The sequence below is a fragment of the Hermetia illucens genome, chromosome 4, assembly GCF_905115235.1.
Source record: "Hermetia illucens chromosome 4, iHerIll2.2.curated.20191125, whole genome shotgun sequence".
In the NCBI taxonomy this organism is placed as follows: Eukaryota; Metazoa; Arthropoda; class Insecta; order Diptera; family Stratiomyidae; genus Hermetia; species Hermetia illucens.
Window position 1 is genome coordinate 107,331,463 of NC_051852.1, and position 19,834 is coordinate 107,351,296.

General features: G+C 38.8%; 2 protein-coding genes across 3 annotated transcripts in view; one reads left to right on the forward strand and one right to left on the reverse strand.

Moving 5' to 3' along the window:
- Positions 1-12,572, reverse strand: part of LOC119654913 (protein germ cell-less) — a 31,679-nt gene extending 19,107 nt beyond the window's left edge. Inside the window, exon 1 of one of the 2 annotated variants that reach the window (XM_038060547.1) lies at positions 12,169-12,572. The gene's annotated coding sequence lies outside the window, so the exon portion shown is untranslated. Of the gene's footprint in view, positions 1-1,398; positions 1,541-12,168 lie in introns of those variants that run through there. The other variant, XM_038060549.1, reaches the window with a different exon arrangement.
- Positions 12,573-15,462: 2,890 nt separating this feature from the next.
- LOC119655760 (inactive peptidyl-prolyl cis-trans isomerase shutdown-like) lies at positions 15,463-17,060 on the forward strand. The gene is made up of 2 exons (XM_038061816.1): positions 15,463-15,628; positions 15,687-17,060. Exons 1-2 carry the CDS (start codon positions 15,573-15,575, stop codon positions 16,972-16,974), a joined length of 1,344 nt encoding a protein of 447 aa, XP_037917744.1. The 5' UTR covers positions 15,463-15,572; the 3' UTR covers positions 16,975-17,060.
- The last annotated feature ends 2,774 nt before the right edge of the window (positions 17,061-19,834 follow it).

Here is a 19,834-nt window from a genome sequence, read left to right on the forward strand (position 1 = left end):
AGTAGTAGTAGTAGAGTAAGTTACTTTCCCTATTGCCCGGTCCGACATCAAGTGAATGCGGACTTAGGACCCTCAATCCTCAAACAAAAAAAAGTTTAATGGAACTTTCAAGGCCGTAGGGAACGGTTTTTCAATAATTAGCTATACTGTCGTGTAACCTGCTTTCTCGTCGTCAAAACGAGATAAATTCGAGGTTATTATGGTAGTTGACCAGTAGCGTCCTGCGCAAAAAGTATCGATCAAGTTTGCCGGCAGCTGCGAAATCCGGGCCGTCTTCCGCTGCTTCGTTGTGAAGGGAAAACCTCCAGTCGAGATTGTTAATGAGGTTAAAATTATTTATGGTGGTGGAGTTGTGAATCGTACAAGTGGTATCGCCAGTTCAAAAACTTCTGGAAAAAATCGAGAATGGGGTTCATGTTTCCGAAAATCTACAGATCTTTGCTGCAAGAAACAATCGCAGAACCCTTCCAATATCGGAAACTGTCTACAGGATGAATTCCAAAACCGCTGACAGAACATCAAGTTGAATCGAGTGCCAAACTTCACTTCACTATCTTTACTTTCCTGCAGGGGAAACTGGGTGGAAAAGGGATTCCATCGGACAAGTAGGGGAAGGAGTGGGGGACGGGACGGGCGAGAAACTTTTTCGATACAAACATCAAAGAAGTAATCCCAAGCCTTACCAATATGTACAAATATAATTATGCAACTTTTTTGAATGAAAATTTAAAGCCTACAAAAATGGACTTACTTGATAATTCTAGTTTGTGAAGTGAAGTAAGTTTACTTCAATAACTAACTTCCCAACAGATTAGATTAGGTTTGAAATAACGAAACAGGTAGGAAATCGCCAGGAAGGTTTTGTTGTCTATTTAATTGAATGTTGAGGGCGTAAATCACCGTTACAATGATTGTTCACAATAAGGCAATGCCAAGTCGCATATCGCTAAACAAACTGATTAAAAATTCCGGAATTTGACGCAATTGAACTTCTGTTAGCAAATGCAGTATGTAGTCCGGACCTTTCTGATTGGCACCTGCTCCGAATAATGGTGCATTTTTTTGTTCGGATGCCACTTCATCACTTTAGACGGAGTTCATACAAGATGACAGGATGTTATTGTGTCCTCACTTTTGGAAATAAGGAATAGTATCGACACGAGATCGACCAACCTTCAATCTGGTTTAAACTAGAAAAGCTAGCGGTCTTCATCTTAAAATGCAGGGTTATGTTGAGAAAATGCGCGCATTTTCTAGCCATTACAATAGAAAGCTACACGCTCGCTTAGCAACAAATATTTCAGCATGAAATCGGCAACACTTTCCGATCTTATTACAGATGCATGCGATCCAAAGGGCTTACGCATAGCCCTCTGGGGCCGGTTAAATATGATTTACCTCATAATTAGCAGCGCCACTTCTGCTTCCCACGCCGGGTATAAGTAAATATGTAATTTCGGAAATTGCACAATACGATCGCGGTTGGATCCAGTACATATAAACTAAAAATACGAATCAACTATCAACATTTAGGCCGAAAATTAATGTGGGATTTATACAACACGATCGAGAGTGGCTTGTTAATCTTCGCTTTTGATCGTGAAGAAATTTCATAATATTAGATGATGTCATTGGCGAAGCAGTTGGCAAGCTTTCGTGATAATCGTTGACTGTTTTGCACACTTTTTTCAGGTTTGATAAGTTTATTCGAAAGTCCGAGTGATATGCGATGTGGGGGAGGCAGTGGGCTTGTTGGCTAGAAGCATTTGGAAACTCTTATCGGTCAAGCAAGAACCAAGTTGGAAGCGTATGTATGTCGCATGATATTGCTGCAGATTGTGGAAGACGCTTTTGAGCTGCGTTACGCAAAAAAGCCAATGAACCCTCTATTGTGCCAAAACATCGATAGCAGTTTGCATTACAAAAATCGACTAGACTTTGAGACGTGTTTGCTATCAAATATCGTGATAGTGTCTTATCATTCAATAGTGAACGCCTTTATAGCAACTATAAAGGCATAAACATGCGGCATTTCCACTTTACATCCATTTAAACTTCCAAATGTCTCTACCCTATTGAATAGTGGGTGAAATTGTTTGCAGAAATTTAGTAAAAGCTACACATGCCCATGCTACTGTCCTTTGAGTACTTCGAAATGTGATACTGCAATTCACGATAGACTTTCGTTTCTCTTTGATTATTTCCAAGTGGGCAGCTAATCCAAATATCATTAATAGAAGGGAAGGAAAGGTATTTGTAAACACATCATTCTTCATTCTTGAATTGTTGCGTGTGTATAGTTCGCGTGACTGCCCTACTTCACGCTTGGTGTAGTTGTAATGACCCTCAAAATTTGGACTTTTTTAGGAAAATAGGGCAGCAGCTATCGATTGGATTCGATTATCATTTGCACCATTAGGCTTAAGTGGCATTTTCAGGATAACGAATTGCTTCATTTTTAGAGGAGAAAGGGAATGATTCTCCAAGGCCGAAGCTTTGCCGTCGTGTCCCGAATAAAGACTAACAAAATTAGATTGATTGTGCAATTTCGCCGAAACCAATAGTTGTATAGTTTTCAAATCTGGCGCGGATTGTAGCTATATGAGCAGAAACTTTAGTACATGCACAATTCAAAATTTATTATAACATAAGTATGGTGAAGTCATCGCTTGGTGCTATCTTACACTCAAATATGATTCATCAGTGCAAATTCCTAGCTCTGATGCTATCAACAACTGTTCTCAGATATACAAAAAGTCCGCGCGAAGTGAATTGTACTGTCAGAGGGGAAAAGTCGACGATTCTAAAGAAATTTATAGACGGATATAAATTTACACTGCAATTCATAACGTTAGCATCACTTAAAAATGTTCTATTATATTTAGTACATGTATTACATGCTTCACGTCCAGGTTGCATAGGCAGACAAGTTCTCACCCGACCTCCTTGTAGTGACCGCCGGAAAATATTTTCTTACAGGCTAAGCGTATATTTTGCTGGCTAGAAGAAGCGCTTCTATCTTCTTCGGAAAATTCGCTTGACTATGCATGGAATCTAATTTAGAAAAAAAATTCGAAGGAAAGTGAAACTAGGTAGATCATCAGAGAACGTGCTGCTTGCCTAAAGTCAGTGTCGCACATCGATCAATTTGAAGGATTTAGGCGGTCAAAATTCAACAAGTAGGAACACCTGAAGCTGGAAGCTTCAGATATAGAGATTTTGTGTTCATCTTGTGTGAGAAATTTTCTATGCACGATTTTCCATTCATATCTAGCTAAAAATTCAAAATAATCCTCAATATATGTATTTCCAAACTCAAAACTCCACCGTTTATGTGAGCTCACTTTACTATATATACTGATGGCGTCATACACATCTTAGAGTCAACAATAGTTTGATTTTGTTCAAACTTTGTAAAGTTGTACGTTATATTATTAATGGTACTTCTAGGAACCACAGGGGGTTTTGGGGTGAATTTCTAAAATATGATAATATTATTAACATTATTTGAGCAGATATCGACTGCTGTGATACGTGAAACGATGCGTTATTCTGCTGAAACGTAAATATCCTTTCATCGTGTTCTTCCAAATAAGGTATTATACCAACGTAGCTTCAAACATTTCGCCGTATTTTTCGGAGTTTATTTTTGGGGATATAATGCATAGTTGCATACACTTACGCCTCCAAAGTACCATTTTGTTCTACGTGGATTTTTATTACATAAGTCATGCCAATAACTTGTAGAACCATCTGGTCCATCCAGATTAAACTTTTTTTCCTCGGAATAAAATTGTGAATTTCCACTCATCACGCCAATGCATCACTTTTCTTGCCAATGCAAGACACGCTTCCTTATGGTGCGCATTCAAGACCGGGCATTTCTTCGGCTTCTTATACGCGATGAAAGTATTCTCACTTAAAATGTTTTGTACTTAACGTTTTTTAAGTGAAAGATTCATTTTCGCTACAACTTGGGCAACGCTTAGCCGACTAGTTGTTGCTTCCGCCTTTATTTGGTTTTTTTTAATATTGCCACTCGGGGGCCTTCTTACGCCGTGACGCTCGCCCATTTTCAAGAAAGTCCTGAGGACTTTTTCGGATCTCGAAAACGCATCAGCTATGATCTCGAAAACGCATCAGCTATGTGTTGGTAGGATCAACCCATTTCCTTGCACGTACGGAGCTTTACCCGTTCTTCATCATTAACGAATTTCCCTCGACTCATTTTCAATTAAACGCTTTTTCCTTTAAAACAATTGATTGATAATGAAATTGATTCTAAAGAAAATAAAGAAAACACGCCAGTCGTACGATGAAACACAGAAAAAATAATAATGTTTACCACAACTGTGTCTATAGGAATTGACCAGTTTTCTTGAACAAACACACATATTTTAAAAAAGAAATAAGATCAGTTTCGAAAAGTACTAATCGAGCCCTTTCATTTGATGGCTGTAATCTATGAAAAAAAGTTCGCCCTCTATGGTTTTGAGTGTTGGATGACTATAAAAGACAATGGACGGCGTCTTGCGGTGATGGAAACGAAGATGTTGCATTGGATTAGTAGCGTGACCCACCTTGATCACATCCAAAATGAGGATATCCGCGATCGAAATGGAGTTGTATCGATCGTGGAAAAATTGCGAGAGAGGCGTCTTCGATGATGTCATGTAATTCGCGCTAACGAGAATTTATTTATCAAGATTGGTCTGAAAATCGAAGTGGATGGTTAACGATCAAAATGTCAGCCGAAATAACGGTGGCTTGATACGCTAGTGATTTAAAGGCCTCACTACTACATCCAGATTAAGCCTTTGATCAAATAAAATGGCGCAACCGATCATCACGAGCTGACCCTATTTGTGAACGGGGCAAAGGCTTAAGAGAAAAAAAATTTGGTGAAAAAAATGATACACCTCCCTTTCACATATATGAGGAGTTTCCCATTAAACCCAGTGCAAAATAATGCCACTCGTTGTGTGTAAAGGGATCCACAGACCACATATTCTCGCAAAATTTCGTGGCAGTAACTTCAGCCATTTCCGAGTAAATTGGTATAGACAGGCATTGAATCGATTCTAATAAGGTTTTGTTTCACACAAAATGGTGGTTAAAATGGAAGAACATCAGCGTTGAGCTTTGGGCTGTTTGCAGGCTATGATAGGCAATTAGTCCCAAAACTATCTTTATATTCCTTGACCCATTTAAAGAAAAAAAATTAATTGCTGGTCATTTGTTTGAAAAAAATGAAACGAAACATCCATATAAGGAAATGTTCATGCGGTTTCAAAATTTCGATCGCTGGAACGTTGTTGAGTCGTTTTGAAAGTGCATGTTTCCTACATGCTCAGTCAAAGCCTCGACATTTGGCAAAAGCGAAAGTCAATTAGCCATGACTTCAATGGGCTAGCAAGGCATGTAAATAGTTTTGTCAGTGAAAGTCATAAGAGCGTAAAGGAAAATATTGAAAACATGTATTAAAGTTTTTAAAAAAATAATTTAAGAAATGGAGGAGGGCCCCCCCTCACAAGCTTCATGGAGAAATCGCGGCGGTAACGTTATGGCGCGGCAAATGGGAAGTATCTTGTTATTATCATGGTAAAATTTGATTTTCCAACCACGCCCCCGGAAGGAAACGAAGTAGAGCGGGCGTGTACGAGGAAGAAAAAGATGCCAGCTTTTTACCACTACAAGAACCCATAAAGGTCCCCACTTCTTGAAAAGTTACGACGCCCCGAAAAGGAGGTAATTTCGTATCATTAATAAGCTTATTGGTAGGGCAATCATCGTTTCGATGTGCTTAATAATGATAATAAGCCCATTGTCGGGGTACTATAGCCCTTAAAGCGAAGGAGATATGTATGATGCATTAACAAGGTATTTTTAAGGTTTCGTTGAAAACAAAACCTTATTAAAATCAGTTTATTGGCTATTTGCCTGTCACATACACTTTTCTCAGAAACTTTCAGGCCTATTGGGGGGTCCCCATACAATGAAAAGAGGGGCTCAACATTTTTTTCACCTAATGTAGCCATGTAGCGTGTCAAATGAAAGGTTACGAGGAGCGCTTTCTGAAGCAGGTATTAATTTTGACATTGGTTGCAAAGGGGAGGAGTGCGGGGGGCCTGAAAAAGGTCGATTACTTCCAGGACCAGTTCCTAGAGACTATCCAACCGAAAAAAATAACGGTGCTCCACGCACATGGTATCTAGACTGAAATACTCTCCGTTACGATATCTGCTTGAATAGAGTTATTAACAGTATATAATATATAATTATATAGGCTTTAATATGAAACACCAAACTGGAAAGTTTGGTTTCCACCAAACTTTCCATTTGCTACTATTATTAACAAAGCTATACATATATAGGTAGGGTAAATTTGCCTCTTTCCAATCAAATTACACTTAAGAGATAAAATTTCAGTACCGCCTTGAATTGAATATTGGGTATATTCAACGTATATATACTACCAACTATAAACAAATGGATTCATCGTGTAACCAAATATTTTTACATCAAACATTAGAAAAACCTTTCATACCTGAAGCGCTGAGCTTCCGGTTTCCAACTTGTTATAATTTTTATAAAGAGTAATTGCTTCCCAAATCACAACTTGAAAATGCTTTACAGTACAATCTAGTATGTAATCATACACTAAAGAGGGTCCGTTATATGACGCTGCTTATCGACTAATACCTCAGAAGCGAAAAATTTCCCTGCATCTACATACTGAGGACATTATCAGGCAGATCTTACACGATCAGTATTTCATATATCTAGCATACGTCAATCCATTAAAAATGGACTGATGACAGATCAGTCTGTCATTGACGTGTTACAATAGTATAAACAAGACGACAAACGAAGAGCCTTTGCCGCATGGATATCAACATCCGAGCCATTCAGAAGATGAAATATTTGAAAACCGGGAGTTTAGTGTGCCAGCCTGGAAGCGGACTTCATAAAAAGATAAATGAACATGAGGGCATGAATCAAATCTGAATATCACTAGGCAGTCTTTTCAAAACTGCTTCACAAATTGTTGTCGAGTTAAAAGATGGGCTATGCCATTTTTCCTCAAAGATAAACAAATGGCTCTGGATCTAGGAAAGCGGAGCATTGCCTGTAACTTCTATTAGAAATATTTATAGAATTAAAGCAATTTTTCCCATTATTAATTTTCATAGCCAGGTCAAATTTCAATTTTCTTTAATAATGTAATTTTAACGACGTTGATGAAGCATTTATCAAAAAAGAAGAAAAATTTCAATTAGCTTCGGTTTTTGTTTCCAGTTGTGCAAATAAATTAAAAAATCTGCCTACAAAGATTTCATCCAAAAAGAGTTAAATATTGACATTTGTGTGAATAATGTTATGTTATTTGTGTGAAAAATGTTATGATAGCATTACAAAATGAAATGGACTTCTTTAGTGTTAGTATAATGCATGTACATGCATTTGAATTGGATACTACCGAAAAAAATTGTATGCACTGTCACTGTACATGTCTCTGAATGTTTGCAATTATGAAATAAATGAGAAAAAATCTTTCACTCATTTTTTTATATGGTATTTTAAAATTATATACATTGGAAGGAATATAAACAGAAAACACAGTTCAGTTTCATCAAAAGTTTTTTTTTAGAAAAATATAATATAAAAAAATAATATCTAAAAAATGGCACTCAATCAGTCTTGACTTTGCCTTATATTTAGCGTAATTCGTAATTCTCTCTTTACTTTTAAAATTGCTTCAATTCAGACTCATTTCATTCAAATTCATTGGGGTCAGCATTGAGCGCTATTTTGCATTTTAGCTATCATCCAACGGACTCGATCGGATTTAAATAAGGTGATTATGGTAGCCAGTCGATCAATTTAAAGAACTCACTTTGTAGCCATGTTTTCGTCACCCTAGCAAAATTCTTAGGGGATGATTATCGTGTTGAAATATAATGTCTGAAGCAATTTTTCGAGGATTCCCATTCAAACTATTATTTAAAATAGTAATGTAACCCTGCCTGGTCATTCTTCCCCATATTCTCTCAATCATGCCAACCCTCTCCGGCGTCATGCACACTCTCCACATCATCGCATATTATGTGATGTCAATGTTTCTCCTGATGGCGAGTGGCGGCCCCTTTGGGGTAGAAGTGAGCGATTATCGGGTAGAGGCTTAGGGTCCACCGCCCAGGAGGTAGTCGCTTTATGTCCTTACGAAATTTGGTAGCGTCATTTAAATAGTGTATTTATAAATACATGGCGTCAGTCCCTTGTACGAGTGCATTTGGATTTGTTGTAACTGTATTTTGTTCGTAATGAAGAGTGATTAATGTCTTCATATCCGAAAGAGGTTTTTTTTCAGACGTGTTTTTCTTAAAACGAAAATTTCCAAATTTGCGGGAATTCTAGCTCAAAAAGCAATTAATCGATTATATGAATTGAATTGAATGAATATGAAATATTCTTGACAAAATTACCAAGTCCGGACGCTTCAGATATGAAAGGTTTTGTGTATTTCTTTTATAAAGACACTTGAGTGTGTATTTGTCCCATTAGTACGTAGCACGTAATATATACATATATTATGAAAGAATATTCACTTCCAGGTGATATTGACATTCAAAGTACTGAATTTGCACAGAAGCGACAACTGCGATTTCTACCAAACTTGGTAGTATCGTGCTCTATGTTATAATCTACATTGCTGAAAAAATTTCGTAGTGCTAGGATGAACTTAAAGGAGGTTTTGCAGCGAATTACTAAAAATTATAGTAATAGTAATAGTATTACTAACTTTATTTGAACAAATATCGGTATGGAAGGTATTTCGCCTAGCCACCATATAGTGGTAGCCTTCTGATTTTTTTACGATTTTTTAGTTGGGTAGTTTCTGAGAATTGGTCCGTTAAAGAAGTGATCATTTTCGACCCCCGTCCTCCCCACCTTTCCAACAAATGTCAAAACTAAGACCGGCTTCGGAAAGTACTAACTGGCACATTTGATTTGATACTCCACATGACTATGTTTGAAGAAAAAAATACACTCCCTTTTAAATGTATGGGACCCCCCCCCCCCCCTACGTAGAATTATGTAACTCACTGTATGCGTGAGCGTTCCCAGTTCCCACCTTTCCACCAAATTTGATGTCAATCGCTACAACCGTCTCCGACAGACAGACAGGCAGACAGTAAACCGATTTGAAAAAGGTTTTGTTTTTCACAAAACCTTAAAAAGGAAACAAGTCGCGAAACCGGAACGCTTCGGGTATGAAAGGTTTTGTGTATTTCTTTTATAAAAACATTTGAGAGGACATTTGCTCCATTAGTATCTAGGATGCAATATATACATATATTATGAGAGAATATTCACTTGCAGGTGATATTGACATTCAAAGTATTGAATTTGCACAGAAGCGACAACTCTGACCTATTTTAGCTTTGTTAATAATAGTGTGATTTCTACCAAACCTGGTAATATCGTGTTCTATGTTATAATCTACATTGCTGAAAAATTTCGTAGTGCTAGGATGAACTTAAGGGAGGTTTTGCAGCCAATTGCTAAAAATTATAGTAATATACTATTAATAACTTTATTTGAACAAATATCCACCTTGCAGGGGTACCACACCCCTTCGGGGTGGAACAACCATAGATAGCGATTAAATGGTCGATTCTAAGTAAACATTTTTAGTGAAAATGTTTCATACAAGTAGTAGTTTTCAAGTTATTCGCGTTCAAACATGTTTTTCAATCGAAAAAATGCATGTTTTTTTAACGGCTTTTCTGAAATAACTCGAAAACCACGCATTTCATGTAGAAATAAAATTAAGCAAAAACAAAGCATATTAAATAACAAAAGGAATGGATCTTTTTATTTTTCCGTAGGTACAATATGGAGTTATGGCTCATCAAACGTAAATTTGTAATGTCTTTGAAAAAATTAATACTGTCAAGGTCAAATAACGCAAAATCAGTAACTTTTGGTGGAAATTGGTCTATTGCTCTTTTAAAGTGCTTAAAAAGTCCTTTCAAATGAGGTATGATAGGAGTCAGTGGGATAAATAATCAATAATCAAAATAATGTAATTACCTGAACTTTTGGTATAAAAAACAATAACAACAAAACCTGGTTTCCTGACATAAATTGAAAGTAAGTAGAAACCAATGCAGTACCACACAACTCGGAGGGGAGTCGCATATCGACACTATAGAACTTTTGTTTCTAATGCCACCTTCTACCCCACCTCAAATTTCATGTCAATCGATCTTGACCGAAACAATTCGGAATTTGAAAGCTTTAATGATTGGATTATTTTTTGAACAGATATCAGTATGGAGCCTAGGTACCATATAGTAGCAACTTCCTGATTTTTTTCCTATTTTTTGGTTGGGTAGTTTCTGAAAATGAGTGCGTGAAAAAAATGATCACTTTCTCATCCTTCCTGAAACAACTTTCTCATCATAGAACATGGACCTTGAGTAAATGACTCCAAATTTGGAGATCCACTCTTGCTGCTTTATAGGAAAGCACCAACGTCAAATTGAGAATATTCCGTGCTAACTTTCTTTCTGTTTCGCTATGTGGTAGTAGCACATAGCAAGTGACGTCCAGTGCGAAAGCTTAAAGCCTTCGTCATGCCATCGGGTTACAGTGGCCTGACACAATCTCGAACAAAGAACTTCATCTTCGAACGGCCCAGATACCTGTAGACATGTTGATCAGAAGGCATTAAAGAAGAGCGATAATTCTATTGCTGGTTTCGCTATGCAATTAAATTAACCGCCCCGAGAGGGCCGACGAGCGGGTCAAATCAGAAACGCATGGAACAGAACAGTGGAGGAGGAGTGTAGGCTTCACGGCGCGTCCTGAAGGAAGTTGAAACAAATTTCAGGAAAAAGCCAACGATGGCGCGTAGACATGGTTGATGCACTCTGCCCCTTTCAGGGATAACTAGCAACAATATAAAGAAATACATTCAGTTTTTCGATTTATATGCACGCATTTATTTTATTACCATTATGAAAACAAAATACCAAAATTAGACCCTATTGTTTTAACATCAAACTAGCCCCACTTGTACCGTAACTATTAAAAGGGAAGATAACTCTTCCGCGGAATCAGAGGGATGCATCCTTTTTGTTTTTCCACGTTCCCTCCTCTCTGGGGATAAAGTTGAAAATTCAAACTTTACCATGGTGATATAAACGAGGGCGGAGGCATATTGAGGCGGTGTAGAACCTTTACACTATAACTTTTCTCGAGCGGGGTTGTTGTCCTACTGGGAGACGAACGATTGTTCTACACCTAATGTGGCGTTTTGTAACGAACTAAAGCCTAATCAATCAATACCAATCTCTTACTTTGAAGCCCTAAGTATTTACTGATTCTCGACCCCAAGCTTTTTGATTGCTTGTATGTCGAGTTTTAAACTCCTTATTATTCTATCTATAGACATACTGCTTCCTATTAAAACCAAATATGCTGTATTTCCTTTTGCCAGACCACCGAAGTACGTTACCACAGGTGCAGTAAATCATATCATTTGTATTTTCACCTTTAAAAAGACACCCTTCATGAACACTGCAATCTGTCAAAACATCGAATGGATCACAAATCTGCCCATTATTTCCAATTATCAAATAAACAGGCAGTTTTTGAGAATTCTTGGTCGAATCTAGTTAAAATTTTCATAAAATTAATGGGGGCGGGGGAGGAGTATAGAGCTTTCATTACTTTCTATCACATATCCTAATTCATATTTTCCCATTGAAAAGAGCTCCGAACACAATAAGAATTAATTTATGCGAAAATCTGATCAAATTCCGCGAATAGCCACTAAACGGCCACACTGTTAGCCGTAAACAAATAAAAAGATGACATCATAAGTTTCCAAAGGGTGCAATGTATATAAACAAACACCATATGATTTTGGCAGCAGCATCCTCTCCGTCTCGCTCCACAGCATGTTCTGTCCTAACTCTAGAGCGGGAGAACTGGCTGCGCGATGCGAGTATTTGTTGACATTCGCTGCGTTGTTCATCGCGAAGCTACTCCTGTTTCGCATTCCCCTCGCTTTTCCCAGCTGTCTGACTAGCCGAGGGGAGCGCACGAGTTCCAGTTTTAAAAATAAACCCCGTACTCGACTCGACATACACTCACCTTCTGCACCAAGCGGAAAGAGATTGTCTGGATTTGTTCACGCGACGAACTACGCACGGGCCGCGGCCAAACTCATCTGAAAGTCTTTCACGAGTTGTTTCGCAACTTGGCTAATGCAAATTTCAAGCAATTCTCCGCGACTAAACCACACTAAACCTTGGATAACTCCTGGTGTTCGAACGGAGATAAAACGCAAAAGTAACGGATTTGGCTGATTAAAGGGTTTTCACTGATAACGGACCTCGAACTGCGGAGAACTCCAATGGAAAGCATTCACAGTAGCACGCTTCTGAATAATTCACCCGAAACACTGGTTTCAGCAACTTTTGCACTTAAAATGCACCACACGACGCAAAACACGACTCCGCCACTTCTCAACATTAACTGCAATTGACATCTGCGAAAATTTCAGCTAAAGGCAAACAAAAGTGAAAGAGAATCAGTTGAGAGTGACAGATGATGTACACAGAGAGAATTTTTCGATTACCTGATGGGAGGTAATGTCGAAACGCGTTCATTCGAGGAATATTCTAGTACTACATTGAATTTAAAAAGAGGTCCAGTAAAGCAAACTGTTTAAAGGAAAATGAAAATACAGTAGCGAGCAGAACATCGCATTTATTTATAATTGCTATTGTTCGCTCCACCAAACCAAAGAAACAACATCAAATCGCACTAGTCAAACTAGAAGAATAAAGATAGGGAACTACAACTTTGAAACAGCGGACCATTTCTCCTATGTAGGGTCGAAAATCACAATCTGTAACGGCTACGACGGTGAAATCCGCACACGGTTGTTGACTGCCAATAGAGCCTATTCCAGCTTACAAAAATTGTTGTCTCACCCTTCAGTCAAAGCTCTTACTGTACAAGACAATGATCCTGCCATTCCTTATGTATTCCTCGGAAACTTGGGTTCTTAGCAAGAAAAATTGCAAACGACAACTTTTAGAGATATCGAATTGGTGGAGCTTGGCACAAAACCGGGGTGTCTGGAGTTCCTTACTAAGGCAGGCCTAAACCGGATACCGCTTGTTGTGCCGCTGATGATGATGATTTTTCGCTCCGGTTAATCTTTATCATTTACAAAAAAAAATTTTTGGAAAAAAACCAAAGTTTATGTACACTTATCATATCAATATTCTAACATTTGATTAATAATAGAAAATATCATTTTTTATTTCGCCAAACAGTCTGTTCTCTGGTGTGAATAGTTCCGATATTTCTTCAGATAATAAATTAAATATTTTGTTGTTTTTACGTTTGCCCAAACCACTTTCTACAGGGTTGACATCCGGCGACGTAGAATCCTCCATTTTCCTTTTTCAATTGGGCCCAGAGTTGGTTCTGATGGCTCTCCCTCTCTGTTGATTTTGGCATAGACACTTTCAGCAAACCAGTTTTGTACAATTCCACTATATCGCCATAAATTCTGCGTCCAAGATTTTGATGAAGTAAACCAAGTCGCCAAACCTCTATAAACGCGTTTTGTGCACAAAGTGGGCGGAATGCTGTTGCGTCATTAAGATTTTCATCGTAACTGTGGTACCAGGCTCCAACTATGACTACCGACTAAAACGTCTCTTCTCTCTGTCGGGACTTTCAACCAACTCGAAACTGCTTCCGCATTACTTTGGCATGACCACGTCTAGGCACGATATTTTTCTATGCGCCATTATAGTCTCCAAAACTTTGGGTCGTGTGTTGTTGTGTATAGTTTTGAATTGGTTCTACTTTTATTTGTACTTCAGTCAGTGGCCCATCTCATATATTTCGCTCCTTTTTGTTGTCCGTTTTACGCAGCAAAGAAATGTGTGCTCTGGCATTGAACTAAGGAGATGTATATTGGTATACCTATTTTCCCGTCTTATATAAGCACTTTTAGATATACTCATGCCTAGGCAGCAATGTGCGGTAATAGTTTACTTCACCAAAGTTTCTGCTTATCTAGGCGTTCAATCTGATTTTAAACTATTTAGAAATATTGGAGCGATGTGTTGAGTATTTTGATGAACTGCTGAATGACTAAAATATCGGCGAGTTGAAGGTATGGTCAACCGAAGACGAACGACGAACGTGGAGAAATAGTCCATGCAATTCATCGTTTTAAAAATCATAAGTCGCCAGAAGCCGATGGAATTACAGCCGAAATGGTTAAATATAGAAGAGGCCGACAACATCAAGCATTTCATCATATGATGCTCAATGCGTGGGATAGCGAATCAATGTTTAGCAACGAGGCACTATCTGTCCTATACATAAAAAGGGGGATACCACGTAGTGTAGCAATTATAGAAGTATCATGTTGCTGAGTTAAATCTATAACATATTCTCCGCTATCTTGTTAGGCCGGGTAGCTCCATACGGTCAGAACATAACAAAGAGGTTTCATTTCAAGCAAATCACCAACAGATCAGATCTTCTCTTTGCGGCAAGCGATGGAAAACTGTTTGAATATGATCATCAGTTGTACCATATTTTCATCAATTTCAAGACCTCCTACATTAGTGTAGTCAGGGTAAGACAATGTGTGAACCCAGATACAAGCAGTAGGATCACTTTCGAGACCATTCACAACCAACAACGGTCTACGACAAGGGATGTCCTATCATGCATATTTTTAACATGACCCTAGAGGACTACAACTTTGAGACCATTGATAATTTAAAAAATCACAACCGATAACAGCTACGATGACGAAATCTGCGCACCGTTGTTGGCAGCCAACAATTCCACCATGTTAGAGAGGAACCGTTCGAAAAATTGTTGGGCCCCTACAAGAAGCTGACCGAGTCCGTAGCCACAACCGTACGCCTCAATGGGTTGCGGTGAACGGGTCATTTAATCCGTATGGGTGAGGATGACACCCGGAAGTTTATAAAGACAATATCTACGGTAGAAAAGAAAAACGTGGCAAACCTGCACCAGATAAAGCGATGGCGTAAGCTAGAACGCCAGACAGCTTTTATGGATATCGAACTGGTGGAGCTCAGTGTAAAACCGGGGTGTCTGGAATTCCTTATTAGGGAAGGCCTGAACCGGATACCGGTTGTTGTGTCGTTGATGACGATAAATGGTTACAGCAAAAATAAAGATACTTTTTAATTTATAAACATTTCAGACTCATAGGAGGCATTACTTTGGGGATATTGAGTCGAAGAGTCTTCTTTCCAAGGACGGCAATTAAGATACTGTGTTTGTTTACATTTGAAAATATTTCAGCCACTGTACGAAGAGGCTCAACTGACTAGCTTTTTAAAGTTCCCGCCTACCCAAATTAACTCGTAGAATACCACTCCTGATACAAACAAACAGGCGGCAGAGCGAGGTGTAAACTGTACTCTAACCTTCAAAGAAACGATTTCGAGTTTAGTTGTTCCTGTTCTCAGATTACCTCTAAAATCATGTCTAAGGACGACGATTATAGTGGAACAATACTCACTCAGCCTCTGTCCATTGGGTAAGTAAATTTTCCACTCCAGTCCACTCACAAACTAAACAAAACACAAATCGGGCAGTGAACTTATCGAGAATGGCACTCAGTTCGAAATCAACACAAATTTCGATGACAACCTTCCAAACGAACTTTTCGATGACATTAACATTGATTCGGACGACGAGGAGGAAGACAAGCGACAAGTTATAGTTTCGCCATGGGACTCAACATTCGAAGAGCTCCGTAAGCAAATGACCCAAGTCAATGAGTTCATATACAAGAGAATCACGCAGGAGGGGGTGGAGGAATCGGGCAAAGTGCCGGAGAACGGGCGCGCTATGATCACCTACAATGCATACTGGGAAAGTGAAATTGCTCCGTTCGATTCGTCGTTTATGCGAGGTGACTCGTTGACTTTTTTCTGCGGGAGAGGCCAAGTATTGCCTGGTTTGGAGGAGGCTGTGAAAACTATGTACAAGGGCGAGGAGGCGCAGTTTGTGATCTCATATCATCTCTTATTCCGTGACATGGGGTGTCCGCCCCGCGTGAAGCCCAAGGCGGATGGACTGTTCATAATAAAGCTATTGGATTTTGCGGATGTCGGAGATGAAGACGCGATTAACAAAGTTCCGGAAGAAGATCGCAACAAATTTTCGGTGATCCTGGATCGTGTGAAGGAAGTTCATCTGAAGGGCATCGATTACTTTAAACACGGCAATTTAAACTCTGCGGTTCGTGCCTTTCACAAGGCAGTGACTGCGCTACAGTTTTGCCGCCTGAGCGACGAACAAGAACAGCAAGAGCAGCAGAAGTTCCTCATCAAATTGTTTATCAACCTTGCAGTCTGCTACAATCGATTGAATTACCCACAAAAAGCTTGCAGTATGTGCAATGAGCTGCGACGTTTAACTAACATCAATGAAAACTGCAAAGCCCTATTTCAGGAGGGACGAGCCCTTCTCATGATTGGGGACTTCCAAAGAGCGCGAAACAGATTGCAAAGAGCCCAACAACTTGAACCGAACAACGCTGAAGTCATAAAGGAACTGAAACTGCTGAATTCGATGTATGAGACGTACAAGAACAATGAGAGGAATATTTGGCAAAAGGCAATGGGTTTGGTGGAGGAGTCTAAAGAGAGCGACAAAGCGAACGGCGCACATTTGAATGTGTTCAAGAAGGAAATTGGAAAATATCTCAAAGATTTTAGGGATAACGACAACAATCGGGATCTGACATTGCCGGACGGTTTGTCGGCGGATGAGGTCCGGTGCGTCAATTCGTTGGCGGAGGAACTGGATCTGAAGATGACGATAAGTGACTTGGGTGGTCAAAGGACATATGTGATTGCTAGGAATAAGAAAGTTTAAGAGGAGCTACCCTGTGGGTCTTGAGCTTAACCATTTTATGTTATTACCTCGAATGCAACAATAAAGTTGGTTTATTTTGTTTTCTATTTGGTCTGTTTTGAGAAATAATTTTCCTGTCAAGCCAGGAAACTGAGTTAATTTGGAATCATTGGAGAAATGTTTTGGTGTAAAGTGGGATCTTTTATCTATCTATCCATGACTCACTTGCTCTATCCTCAACGTAAAATTTGCTCCCCAGAACAGATGGACTCCATCCCACAGCGTAACTAGCAATAGTGCTGTCACCCTCTCTCAATTTTGTGGCCTATCCACTGCAACATTTGCCTTCTAATCTATTTTTGTCTTAGGGTTTCAATTTAGCTGCTTATCTGGGTGTGTCTAAAAATGAGGCTTAGTATTGGGAAAAAAAATTAATGTAGCCAACAATTGTAAATACTTCACACTTTATCGATGATCATTATTAAAGTCAGCTGGTTTAAGGATTTAGAGGTTGCAATGACCACATGCAGCCGTGAAAATTAATTATGGACAAATGAAGGCTCAATGGTGCAGTTTATTTGTGCGTTGAGTCGACATTAAAGGCCGGATTACATTTAGAGCGCGCATACACTATCTCGTCGTTACGATTGCAATTAACCTCTATTTCTAGCAGTAGTTCGTTAAATTTGAAGAGTGGAAGCATTTCAACGCGGTAATTTTCGGAGTTACTACGGAAGAACAATTCTATTATCACTACTACTACTTATTTAAAAATCAAATTAACACACGGAGAATTAGGGAGCAAGAGTTTTGTGAATTGTTTTGGTGCTTTACTGCATCAACTACAGCCAGGCCTTCGGTAAAGAGACCTCGGCCCTACTAGTCCTTATGCCGGCTTCCTGCCTAAAGGACTTTCGAATTTGACTGAAGTATTTGTCCGCGGTTACATCCTTGTTTTGTTCGAGCCCCAAAATACGGTTTTCTTCCTGAGACCGTCTAAAGTTATTCATATTTACCAACATGTAGCCTAGCAGACACCACTACAGGCAATTTTGCTCTTAATATGGAAAACAAATTTAATTGAGAACAATTTACACTATTGGCACAAAGATGCACCAGGCGCACAGAAAAGTATTCATCCAAACATGCCAATTCACGTCCAGCCATTCACAGAAACAACGGAAGTGTATTCCTACTTACGGGCACTGTGTGTACAGCTGATAACATATCCAAACAACCTACAAAGTTGGAGAGAAAAAAACATGTCTGGAGCTAAATCTATACGTAGCTTGAAAATCACGACATGCAGGCAACCACTAAGCTTGGTGCTGGGAATTGGGTAATTTGAGTTGCATGACGGCCAGAGGAGTGGGTGGGTTAGTATTTATGGGGAAAGAACTATGTGTTGAAGTACCGTATCTTGTTTTATAACAAAATAATGCACTTTAATTTATGATGATGCCTTCCAGTGGGACAACGACAACAGACACGCTTCCCACTTAGGACGATGATGCTTATGATATTATACCCTACATTGAACTTCAGGTAAATAAACAGCAGATATCTTCGGAAAAAGATCTTGGAAGGATTGTAGGAATGTTAAATGAAATCTTCTCCCGGCGTGATACAAGTCCTGCCAATTTGATGCTATAAGTCGAAATCGAACTTCATATTTAGGTGAATTTCATCAGCATCGCTTCATTTTTCTTGCTAAGAGGGGCCCGGGTCTGGAATAGAAATTTCAATTGAAAAAAAGATAATCGGAGGCCACATACACTCGCTAGAAAAAATGTGCGTACACTAAGCAGTTCCTGGTTATTCGTTAGTAAAACACACGAATAAATTAGTTTTTTAAAAACATTTTATTGTTTGCATATTGCTTGTGGTCTTGTTGCTTTGATAAGGCCACTTTTACGAAATTAGAATTCAAGGAAACTGAAATAAAAAAAGGGAAATAAGAAAAGTCACAAATGCTCAGTAGAAAAAGTCTGCGTACAGCCACATAATTAGGTGATTCCCCGAAATATAAATCCTTGCCATTTGGAGTAAATTGATTGTGAGTTATTGGTTTATGGCTGTGTTTGAAGTGTGAAAAATAAGGACGTTTTTTCGTTATTTTGTGTGTATAATTGTTATTATGGAATTGAAGCGAAAAGAGATTTGTGTAAGTGAAAGAAAAGTTATAATAAAATTATGGGAAGAAGGAAAAAGTTTCCGCGAAATAGCCAGGATAGTAGGAAGGCGACATTCATCTGTTCAAAGGGTAGTTAACAACTTTAAATCGACGGGAATAATAACATCGAAGCCACGATCTGGTCGCCCATCGAAGTTGTCGATTAGGGAAAGGCGAAGTATTATAGGTTCGGTGAAAAAGAATCCACGAATAACTGCACCACAAATCGCGAAAGATATTGAACTTAAGTTCAACAAAAAAATTTGTGCTGATACTGCACGGAAAATACTCAAGAGAGCTGGTTACCATGGGCGAGTTGCACGTAAGAAACCATTTATTTCATTAACTAATAGGCGAAAACGAATAAAATTTGCGAATAAGTACGTAAACCAATCAAATGAATTCTGGGAAAATGTGCTTTTCTCAGATGAAAGTAAATACTGCATTTTTGGAATAAAAGGAAGAAAAATAGTATGGAGAAAAGCATGTACAGCATTGAATAAAGAAAATTTGATGCCAACGGTAAAGCATGGTGGTGGCGGAATAATGATTTGGGGGTGTATGGCAAGTGGTGGCGTAGGAAATCTGCAATTTATAGAGTCTACCATGGACAAATATGACTACCTAAATATTTTAAAACGTAATTTAAAACAAAGTTCTGAAAATTTACGCCTGGGTGACGAATTTTATTTTATGCATGACAACGAC

Coding starts and splice junctions, on each gene's coding strand:
- LOC119655760 (XM_038061816.1), top strand. CDS start 15,573: ATGTCTAAGGACGACGATTATAGTGGAACAATACTCACTCAGCCTCTG. Junction 15,629..15,686: donor ACTCAGCCTCTGTCCATTGG/GTAAGTAAATTT, acceptor CAAATCGGGCAG/TGAACTTATCGAGAATGGCA.